We start from the raw sequence: 12,324 nt of genomic DNA on the forward strand, positions 1-12,324 counted from the left end.
GGGCCAGCAAGGGCGTACCTTTAACGGTGTAACTCGTACCTTGTAGTTGTGAGCGCTGAGATACTTGAAGTGGCCGAAGCAGACGTGTGAGAGACAAACCACGATGGTGATGATGAGCACCACGAAGGTGAACATGGATGTTGGAGTCACAAAACCTGTCCAGGGAGAAATATTGGGTACTGGCCTATGTACACACACATACACACGCTTGCGCATGCACACACACTCTAGCACACACACCGCTCCTCACCTGTGCGTACAGTAGAGAAGAACAGCAGCCAGAAGAGACAGAGGATGGGCGCGGCCACCACCTGATTGACGGCTCCGGAGTGGATCTTCTTGTCGAGTTTAGAGGGCAGGTAAGCGTAATACATATTGTAACGATCCACTAAATGCTTTAACAACATGTACATCAGGCCTGGAGTCAAACACACAACACACACAAACACAACGAATAACTGACCATGACACATGTACTAACATCAACATGTATTAATATGAATGCGTTTGGTACTGATGCGGAGATGTTACTGTTTCTATAGTAACAACACAGGAATTATACAGGAGTCATTTTTTAGAAAGGAATCTTTTCGACGCGGTGAAGTTAAAAGACGCTTATTCAGCATGTTTTGAAAGGATTCTCCAGTGCGTGCACACACACACACACACCAGACAGTTTTGAGATGCCAATCAGCCTACAAATGCTTGTCTTTGGACTGAGGGAGAAAACCGAAGAACCTGGAGAAAGCACCGGAAGCACAAGGAGAACATGCAGACAAGAAATCAAGCTTCTTGGCTTTTATATTAGAGGTTTGCACTTGCAAAACTGCAGTTTATAATACAGCAAACCTCGTGATTTGCAGCCTGAAGGTGGCTTCATATGCTGGTGTGAGATCTGCTCAACACTGGCGTCATCACTGCTGCACTGAAACATGTGAGCACAACCTGCTGCACCCTGTTTTAATGCAGAGCCAATCCTCAACAACCTGATGAGTCATACTGCTAACAGGAGGGGTGTGTGTGTGTGTGTGTGTGTGTGTGTGTGTGTGTGTGTGTGTGTGTGTGTGTGTGTGTAGAGAAATAGTCATACTGTCAAAAGCTTTTCCTTTCCATTACCATCTCCTGATTCCTGTGAATGAATATTCACCACAGGCAGACTATATTTACACACACACACACACACTCCTATATTGACTCTGGGAATATCAGTGCCAATATTTATGCAACAGCGGGGTGTTCTCCAAATATGCGACATATGCCTTTCTTCTTTCTCCCCCCACACAGGCAGGAGGACAGACAAAAAAAAGAACAAGAGAGAGACACACACACAGAGAGAGAGAGAGGGAGAGAGGGAGAGAGAGAAAGAGAGGGAGAGAGAGAGAGAGATAGAGAGAAAGAGAGGGAGAGAGAGGGAGAGAAAGAGAGGGAGAGAGAGAGGGAGGGAGGGAGATGGAGGGAGAGGGAGAGAGAGAGAGAGAGAGAGAGAGAGAGAGAGAGAGAGAGAGGGAGGGAGGGAGGGAGAGAGAGAGAGATAGAGAGATAGAGAGAGAGAGAGAGAGAGCGAGAGAGAGAGAGAGAGAGAGAGAGAGAGAGAGAGAGAGAGAGAGAGAGAGAGGGAGGGAGAGAGATAGAGAGAAAGAGAGGGAGGGAGAGAGAGGGAGGGAGAGAGAGAGAGAGAGGGAGAGAGGGGGGGAGAGAGAGAGAGAGAGAGAGAGAGAGAGAGAGAGAGAGAGAGAGAGAGAGATGCTACTTATGACACATTAAGCAGATCACCAGTAGGAGGCACTCTCCAAACACACAATGATTATTCCACCATTTCAGTGGTAAGATCAGAAAATGAACAGGTGCGATTACTAGTCAGATGAGTCACTCGAGTTTTCTTCATTTGCCAGATTCTCACCAATTCCAGTTGTTTATCTCTTCACTGAATTCATCCTCTTCATTCTCCCCTTTCCTTCCAATATCTTGGCTCTCTTCCCGTACTTCTCCCTCTCCATTCCCTTCTCCTCTCTCACTCTTGTGCTTTCGTTTATCTCAACCCCAGTTTTTTCCCCATTTTAATGGACTGCTTTAATTCCCTCCCTTCATTCAGGTTTTTTTTTTGTGAATGGACTGCAGTGTTTGGGGGCGGAGCAGGACTCACCGAAGGGCACGATGATTGGGCAAGTGATGCTGTACGTCATGACGACGGTGAAGACGCACATCATCCATGCGTATGCTGCACCGAACTGAAACTCATAGGCCTGGTGCTGCAAGGTCATGTTATACACACACACACACACACACACACACACACACCCCCCAAATTAATTTTACTAATTAGTCTCTCCACATTTTTTATTCTTTATGTTTGGAAATATTTTAGTGTAAATAATTGGTTGGGTGACAAATTTTGTAACCCCATGATTACTGAATGGAAAATGCTCCTTAAATATACCAGTGTACACAATACCTGAACTCGAGAGAAAGAGAGACTGAGAGAGAGTGAGAGTGAGAGAGAGAAAAAGGATAGAATGAGAGGGAAGAGTGAGAAAGAGAGAGAGAGCGTGCAAGAGTGAGAGTGAGAGAGGAGGGGAGAGTGAGAGAGAGAGAGAAAGGATAGAATGTGAGGAGAGAGAGAGAGAGAGAGAGAGAGAGAGAGGATAGTATGAGAGGGGAGAGAGAGAGAGAGAGAAAGGATAGAATGAGAGGGGAGAGCGAGAGAGAGAGAGAAAGGATAGAATGTGAGGAGTGAGAGAGAGAGAGAGAGAGAGAGAGAGAGAGAGAGAGAGAGAGAGAAAGAAAAAGGATAGAATGAGAGGGGAGAGCGAGAAAGAGAGAGAGAGCGTGCGAGAGTGAGAGAGAGAGTGAGAGAGGAGGGGAGAGCAAGAGAGAGAGAGAAAGGATAGAATGTGAGGAGAGAGTGTGAGAGAGAGAGAGAGAGAGAGAGAGAGAGAGAGAGAGAGAAAGGATAGAATGAGAGGGGAGAGAGAGAGAGAGAGAGAATGAGAGAAAAAAAAAACTGTAGTTATGCTTCAAAAATGTTTTTGTGTACGTGTGTGTGCGCGCGCACGTGTGTGTGCCCTCTGTGTTATACCCGTTTGACGTTTCGTCTCTCAGCAGCAGATCGAGCCAGGCACAAACGGATCATGTACATCAGAAGACCCGGAATGCGAAGGAGATCCATTGCGTTCCCGATGAACGCAGACGCTATTACATAGTTCACGAAAAAAGCTCCGTTATCAGGGAGGAAGACGCACCTGCAATACAGGAGATGGAAACACTCACGCTCTGATGCACACTGAAGAGATTTTTAATGATCAATTTTAAAGGTTTTTTTATCCTAAACACTTTAAGCATGAATACTATAGGGGAGAAACAGTGGCGTGGGGGTAGATACACTGGCGTAAGGGAAGATACAGTGGCATGGGGGTAGATAGGTACAGTGGAGTGGGGGTAGATACATAGAGTGGCTGTAGATACAGTGGCGTGGGGGGGTAGAAACAGTGTCGTGGGGGTAGAAACAGTGGCGTGGGGGTAGATACAGTGGCGTGGGGGTAGATACAGTGGCGTGGGGGTAGATACAGTGGCGTGGGGGGTAGAAACAGTGGCATGCATAAATTTGCAGACCATTATGACAAAATGCACTAACTCAACACTCAGAGGTGCGCTGGTACAGGAAAATAATCTACAAAAGGATGAAGCAGAAGTTTTTTCCCTCTTTAACCACAGCAGTTTGTAATTTAATAACAAAATCTTTTTAAAAACTATTTATTAGTTACATTTAATGTTGTGAGAATAAAACGTAATGTTACTTAAACTTACATTACAGCAGCTACAAATTTCAACAGTCATGTTACTGTTGAAGCTTCATCTGTCTGTTACAAAAGCACCAACATTGGAGACTCCTTCCGTAAACGTTAATTAAACTGTACACAACTGTAATTAAATTGTGAATTAACCCCTACTATAGAAATGAAAACGCAACACAAAACCTGTTATTAATCAACGATTAACTGGTTAAACACACCATCCGGGCCGATGAGAATCACTTATACATCTCAGAATTGAATGGAATTATATTACATTTCAGAATTAAAATTGTATGGAGTATAGAATTTCCTTAAGTCCAGAAAGGAAGCTATAGTACGACCATTTGTGCTCAACTGTACAGACGATGGAACAAATACGTCTTAATTTTAAAGCATGTCAAAGATTTAAACCTAGTCAACAAATTTAAACCAACAATCCAAACATATGAAAGTTCTAGAAATCATTTCACTTACTCAAACCGGACAGCAGCAACAGCTAGGAACTGCGTGTCAAAAAGCCAGCGGAAAAACACATCCAGACTGTGGAAAGGAAAGCCAAAGTTAATTCTCTGGAATTTTCCTCATTGGTGGAAACCAAACGATGCATTAAATGTGAACATGTTATTAATTTTAACAAGTCATTCGATGAAATATTCTCAGGTCTTACAGATGTATATTATTACTGATATTATTAATATTAGCTCGGTCTGATTTACTGTAGTAACCATAAAGCAAGTTAATTCTTCCACCAATGATCAGGATGGGATTTAATTAATGCATTTAAATAGTTATTGCATGAGCTACACTTTCAGTACTCGTTTAATTTGTCATTTAGTTACAGACTGAAGCACATCACAAAATGTGATGTCCAGGATCCGTCGATCATCAGCTCGAGCAGTTTGCATGAAGAAGGAAATTCAAAGATCCCAGTGATGAGCTTTTAATCTTCTGTGGCTGAGCTCTGTTTGTGTTTCTGTATTTCTATCTTCCTCAGAAAGCAAACACTTTACCTGCTGAGGCCCAAAGATGGCAGCAGAAGGACCATGAAGATGAGAAACGTGTAGCATTTGTGCATGGTGGTCCGGTTTTCACCCGACCTACAATAAAACACACAAGGAGAACATTTTAAGGATCTCCTACATTCATATTCTCACAAAACCCTTGTTTAAGTGTGCTGACTTGTTTCAAGTAAAAGGACATGTAAATATAATATTAGATTAAAACTAGATTTGTAAAGTTCGTCACGACAAACTTTGATGTTGGCTTTGACGAGGCAAGTATTTGCAAAGGCCGGTGCTTTTTGGAGGCGAGTGGACATAAGGGTCAGTGTTACTTTTAGAGGCAAGTGGACAGAAAGATAGGGTGACAAAACATTTGGAGGCAAGTGGAGATGAGCATGTGACGTCATCCGAATACTCCTGAGGAAGTTCCCCTCATTGGGCTGAGTGTTTTGATATGTCACATGCCCATGTTGTGCAAAAATTTTTATTTTCATGTGACGTCATCAGAATACATGTGAGGAAGTTCCCGTCATTGTTCTGAGTGTTTTGATATGTCACATGTCCATGTTGTAAAACGTTTTTTGATTTTGCATATTTTGGGGGCGGGGCTGTGGGACAACCGAAAGGCCACTCGGTACACCAATTTAAAAGTTTGTTCAGAGTATCACCCTAAAGGAGCTGGCCGAGTTTGGTGTAGATAGTTCAGAAGCTTGCCGAGTTATAAACCTCCAAATTTTATAATGTGTGTCTATGGGAAAAAGGCCACTTTGAGACCCAGTACCGGAAGTACTGGTACTCGGATTGCTTAGAAAAGTCATAGCAACAAACTTCAGACCAGGGTCTACAACATAACTGAATTTGGTTCATGTGGCTCGAAAGCCCTAGCCCGCATTAAATTTTATAAATTTTTGTCTAAGCTGAAATAGGAAAACAGAATGTTGGCTTCTACAAAGCTACATAATAAAAGGAAGTACAGTAGAAAACTCTATAACTTAGTAGCATTATGTTAAAGCACTGCACTTTACTTCAGTTAATTGTATTTCCTAACAAAGTAATTTTTGCTTTTTCTCATAGCAACATTAAATTTGTTACCGCAAATATAATTGAAGTAAAAACTAAATTTTTGTATTTTTTACAATTTAACTGTAGTAATAAAATTGCTTAATTAATTTGTTTTGTGTTACTTTTAAGTAATTGTTTAACATTAAGTATGTTAAAATACCTTTATTATTTAAAAAAACTGATACTTTATTACTTAAAAAAATTCTGCTTTGTTACTTCAAAAAATTCTGCTTTGTTACTTCATTAGCTAATTGCATCGTACTTTAGATTGTATGGAACTTTCTATTATTTATTCTCTGTTACGTTCAAGTAACCACACTTTGAGTAAATAAAAATTTGACAGTTAATGTACATCCTTACTTGAAATAAATTTAAATGTCTTGCTGTTAATGTAAATTTTCATCGATAATTTGAATTTGTGCTGGTTTTATTTATTTCTTTTGCTAGAATTTTGTCTTTAATGTAACTGTATTTTGTTAAATGAAAAGCACTCTTATTTTGATGTAATTGTCCTTTGAAATATAAAAAAAGATACCCTAAATAAAGTATTTGTTCTTCATTACCCTATTTTGAATTAATTATTCTTTGTTAGTTCAAAGTAATTTGACTTTTTCGAATCAATTTTATTTTGCTACTTTCAAAAATTTCAAATCCAAAAATATTCAAAGCTATTTTTTAGTTCAAAGTAGTTACGTGTTTTCACTACTGCGAGTTTACTTTTTTTTTACTTCAAATTAACTTTACTTTGTTACTTACAAAGTAATTGTCCTGGTTTGTTACTTCAAAGTGAAGTTCAAACATTCTTATAAGAAATGACATAATTGGTAATTAGTTACAAAGCAATTGTTAATTAAAGTAAAGTTAAAGTAAAAGTAATTTTGCTAAGTTGAAAAGTAATTGTAGTTCAAGTATTTGTATTTTTGTTACTTTAAAAAACACATTTTACAACACAAGTTTGATTCTAACACAGCAAAAATAGTTTTTTAGTTAACAAAGTAAGTACAATTCATTACTTCAAAATAATTGTATATTTGTTACTTCAGAAAAAATGTATATTTTACAACATCATCTTGATTGATATGAAGCAAAAACGTTTTTAGGTAACAATCAAAATTATGTTGTAAAACATGAAATGTTTTTTGAAGTAACAAAAATACAATGAATACTTTGAAGTAATGAATTACAATTACCTTGTTACCTAATTAGTTACCTAATTACCTAAAAAGTTTTGCTTTTTTTTTGCTTTAAGTAATTGTAGTACTTTTTTAAATTAAAGCATAACGTTCAAACTTTCTTAAAACAAATGACAAATAATTTATAGTTAGTAACGACATAATTTCGCTATGTTGAATCAAAGTAATATGAATTAATCACTTCAAAGTAAATGTATTTTCGTTATTTCAAAATGGTGTCAAACACTATCTCATGCTTTTCATCAGCAGTGTTGTACTACAGTACCAGCGAGCTTCAATTTGACAATTTTTGTGTAACTTTCTCCAGTACATAAACACTGTACATTATTCCTACACAATGTCTGCATTCAGTCAACACAGTAAAAAACAGATGCTGAAATCTGTACATGCAGCTCTGGAGTCTTGTGCAATCTTGTGACACATACCACTGATGGTGAGGCTGAACTTATGCAACACTGTCGTCACTCTTGTCACTGTGTGTGTGTGTGTGTGTGTGTGTGTGTGTGTGTGTGTGTGTGTGTGTGTGTGTGGTGATTATATAGATTTACATTTTCACTAGCAAAACTAGTAGAAATGAAGGTGAATTTTTCTAATAGTTCTTCTTATATGATTACAATAAAACAAATAAGAAAATGAAGACATGACATTTTACTAAAAATATCTAAAACAAGTTTATTCTATACAGTTGATTCTCTTTCATTATTATTTAGTGTTTGAAATAAGCACATTTAAGCACATTAATAATTTTTTGCTAGTTTAAAGTAATTGCACATTGTTATATTAAAAGCCCTTTATTATTTTAAAATAACTGTACTTTGATTCATAAAATATAACTGTTATTTTGTTACTTCGGAAGTTTTATGAATAAGTCAATAAAAAGTCAATTTTAAACATGAAATTAAGAAAATTTATAAAGGGAGATGAGAAATTTCTAACCAGGTGGAAATTCTTCACAGATTTCAAAGTCATTTCAAACAAGTAAATTTAGACTCTTCTTAATTTTGATACAGATTAAAGAATAATAAAAAAATAGCCCTGGCAGCATTCAGCCCAAATTTGGTCAGATTGTTCCCTCCACCCTTCAAAACCAGTGTGCCGAATTTCACAAGTTTTCACAAGATGGATCTATCGGTTTCCATAGACACCATAGGAAGCAAAGGAGAAGAAGAAGGAGGAGAAGTAGAAAAAGAAACCATCAGTGCTTGGCCATTGTACTGTATTTGTCTACAAACATAACTCTATAATAGGCTTAATATCCTAATATTCATTTTATAATGAGATGAATGAGATACGTTCGTCTCCTACTTTAGATTAAAGATATTGTCTGCATAGTTTTAAATGCAATACCGTATTTTACCCTAGAAATGGGCAACTTAACTAATAAAAATGTTTTTTTCCACAATACAGCAAAACAGCCAAAGAAAACAGATCTGAAACAAATATCAGACATTCGGCAATAACAACTTAAACTACAATAACCTCAAATATTTCAAACCATCATCTAATGATTAATTGTAATTATAGATTCTTTTAAAGGCAGCAGTCACTGATGCACAAACCTACAAAACAGCCTCTCTATGATGGTAATTCACAATCAAGATGATTTTTAAAAACAGTGACACTAGGCTTATTTAGCATACATGGTGACTAGCATATCAGAATTCATACATCATATAAATTTTTATTATTTTTTTTTTTTTACAGACATGCCATTAACACCTCTCCTTTAATCGCTAGCTATTCATTGAATGTAAGGAGTCTGCATACCGAGTCCAGTGGGCCTCGAAGAAACCCGAGTAGTAGACGATCGTGGGCAGGAGAGCAGAGAAAGCCCACAGAAGGAGAGTGGGGAAAAACTGGGTGATGATGGGATTCTGAATGAAAGAAATAAAGAAGAGTGATAGTTAAGAGTTGAACCCCTACTGAAAATGAGTCACCGTTTCAAATTCCGAGGCATCCGCTTCCACCTCCAACTCTACTGTTCTACTGATTTCCTGCCAACCGCTGTCTTATGTAAGGCGAGCTAAGAATACACCAAATATATATTTATATATATAGAAAGGAAAAACATATTTAGCAAGCTCCTGTCATCATTCTAGCCTCAACGCTTAGACTCTGCCTACACTCGCTATACAGGATGGTTGAGCAACGCAGTCAGTTCCATTCAGTTTCATCAAAGCCCAAATTAAAGAAAGGTCATTGGGACAACCTGCTGGGCATCCACTCTGAAAATCATAGTTAAGTCAAGTTGATGGGTGCGCAATTCCCATCCCAGCTGGTGTTTGACCAAACTCTGCCACTTTAAGCACTATCTATCTATCTAGAAACCACACATTTGTCACAATGCCGCCGATCCCTAAAAACCTGAACGACAGAAGTCACCAAACTGCAATTATTTAATGATATTATATTCAATTACATAATTGTACATTATATCTTGAACTTATCCTGATTCTCTTTTAATATTTTCCTTTAATAGTCTTAATAAATGATTTTCTACTCATTTCAAGCTTATTATTATTGACTTGTTGGTAGAAAACATTTCTCATATTAAGCATGAAAGCATCTAAATAACCACAGATTTGATTCATAATAACCTCATTGCAAGTATTGTTTCATACATTTGTCCTTTCATGTGCTAAGATATGTTTCTGAACTGAAGACAACATTTATTTTATATAGGAGGCGTATATAACACACACACACACATATATATATATATATATATATATATATATATATATATATATATATATATATATATATATACGTATATATATATATATATATATATATATATATATATATATATATATATATATATATATATACGTATATATATATATATATATATATATATATATATATATATATATATATATATATATATATATATATATATATATATACATACACATGTGTGTGTGTATATATATATATATATATATATATATATATATATATATATATATATATACACATACACACACACACACATATATATATATATATAAAATGTATGTGTGTGTGTGTGTGTGTGCGTGCACATAATTGCAGTTTGGTGACTTCTAAATATATACATAAATAAATAAATACATATATAAATATACACATACATATATATCATATATATTCACTCACACACTGTGTATGTCCACACAAACACACCAGACACTCCCATACTGTATACACCCCCCCCGACACAGACACACACACACACACACACACACACACACACACACACACACACACACACACACAGTATATATGCCCACACTGTATATAGTATATCCCCCCACACCCACCCACCAACCCCCGGTTAAGTAGAGGCTTACATTGAGATACTCCACTGGTTTGGTAACATTAAACTTATCCATGGTGGAAATGATGATGGCTGGGGTTGTGAGGAAGAAGAGCAGTAGGAAGAGGATGCAGTTAATGATTAAGCATCGGATCCACCACGAAACGCCTCCCAGAGACAAATGCTCCCTGTAGAATCAGAGAGAAAACACTCAGAAAGCACAGCAGAGGTGGGAGGACTGAAGCGCCACCAGAACAGCCATAATTCTAGTTATGAATATTGTTAATGCTGACATTCTAAAAACCCGTAACCCTTACACACAAACTCATATGCAAGTAAAACAAACCGTATCTAGTGAGTGTTTAAGGGTAAATATCAATCCACAAGAAAATCTTTTATTATTTCATTAAACATTTGGTATGACTAAAACAACAGCTGGGGTCTAAGGGGTCCAAGCACTGCCTCGCACCACCTCCACAACTCACTGCAGTGTATCGAAAGGGTGTGAAGCGGCTGCAGGGCTCACCAGCGCACATTCTGGGGGTCAGGAGCGTAGGTCACACTCCAATTATAGATGTGAAGACTCTCGCTGAACTGGGAGGACCGTGGCTCTTGATGACACATACAGCCCTGACACTGACATGCGTTAAAGTCTTTCAGGATTCTACAAAGGAAACGAATGAAATTTCACGGCAGTGAGATACATTTCTATCATAGACGTCAATAAATCATAAATACGATCGAAAATCAAGCCCTGGGGCATCCGGAGGAGGCTGAAAAAACAACACTGACTCATGGTAGAGTCACTCACATCGCAGTCATGGCCTCATTTTGGAAGGTGACAAAAGCCATGCCCAGGGGTTTGGTGTTGACCTTCTCTTTCTCCTTTCTGTACTCCTCTTTGAGTTTCGCTTCCAGCTTTGTGTAGTAGCTCACGGCTTCCTCCTGTAAGAGACGAATCAAGACGTGTCAAGATGCGTATATGATACTGTAGAGCACGCTGTAGTCTGTTACTGTTATTACGTGTCGTGTGTTTGTTACACAGCTGCTACTACATTATGGTGTGAATGCAGTCTGTTGAAGTGTGTCTGGGTGTGCACGTTGTGTGTGTAACACGGCTGTCAGTGGATCTGATGTGTTAGTGCCTGAATGCAGTGTGTCCATTATTAGTGTGTGTGGGTTTTGCAACAGTGTATAGAGTGTATTACAAGGTTGTTAGTGTGTTATAACAGCGTTACTGCACTACCACACTACTAGTATTGTAGCACGAATGCTGTGTGTTACAAAGCCATTAGTGTGTATGCGGCGTGTTACAAAGCCATGAGTGTGTATGCGGCGTGTTACAAGGCCATTAGTGTGTATGCGGCGTGTTACAATGTCATTAGTGTGTATGCGGCGTGTTACAATGTCATTAGTGTGTATGCAGCGTGTTACAAGGCCATTAGTGTGTATGCAGCGTGTTACAATGTCATTAGTGTGTATGCGGCGTGTTACAATGTCATTAGTGTGTATGCGGCGTGTTACAATGTCATTAGTGTGTATGCGGCGTGTTACAATGTCATTAGTGTGTATGCGGCGTGTTACAATGTCATTAGTGTGTATGCGGCGTGTTACAATGTCATTAGTGTGTATGCGGCGTGTTACAATGTCATTAGTGTGTATGCGGCGTGTTACAATGTCATTAGTGTGTATGCGGCGTGTTACAATGTCATTAGTGTGTATGCGGCGTGTTACAATGTCATTAGTGTGTATGCAGCGTGTTACAAGGCCATTAGTGTGTATGCAGCGTGTTACAAGGCCATTAGTGTGTATGCAGCGTGTTACAAGGCCATTAGTGTGTATGCAGCGTGTTACAAGGCCATTAGTGTGTATGCTGCGTATTACAATGTCATTAGTGTGTATGTTGTGTTACAATGTCATTAGTGTGTATGCAGCGTGTTACAAGGCCATTAGTGTGTATGTTGTGTGTTACAATT

The 12,324-nt window shown here is 38.2% G+C and overlaps 1 protein-coding gene across 2 annotated transcripts in view; it reads right to left on the minus strand.

Moving 5' to 3' along the window:
- Positions 1-12,324, minus strand: part of LOC132856272 (CSC1-like protein 2) — a 52,997-nt gene that overhangs the window by 2,303 nt on the left and 38,370 nt on the right. For both annotated transcript variants that reach the window (XM_060886966.1, XM_060886141.1), the window contains 10 exons: positions 11,160-11,293; positions 10,875-11,012; positions 10,383-10,536; positions 8,815-8,921; positions 4,802-4,888; positions 4,266-4,331; positions 3,077-3,239; positions 2,144-2,249; positions 251-418; positions 40-155 (listed from right to left, as the gene is read on the minus strand). In XM_060886966.1, the coding sequence (XP_060742949.1) occupies positions 40-155; positions 251-418; positions 2,144-2,249; positions 3,077-3,239; positions 4,266-4,331; positions 4,802-4,888; positions 8,815-8,921; positions 10,383-10,536; positions 10,875-11,012; positions 11,160-11,293 (1,239 nt within the window). The remainder of the gene's footprint in view (positions 1-39; positions 156-250; positions 419-2,143; positions 2,250-3,076; positions 3,240-4,265; positions 4,332-4,801; positions 4,889-8,814; positions 8,922-10,382; positions 10,537-10,874; positions 11,013-11,159; positions 11,294-12,324) is intronic.

This window comes from Tachysurus vachellii, chromosome 1, assembly GCF_030014155.1.
Source record: "Tachysurus vachellii isolate PV-2020 chromosome 1, HZAU_Pvac_v1, whole genome shotgun sequence".
Classification (NCBI taxonomy): domain Eukaryota; kingdom Metazoa; phylum Chordata; class Actinopteri; order Siluriformes; family Bagridae; genus Tachysurus; species Tachysurus vachellii.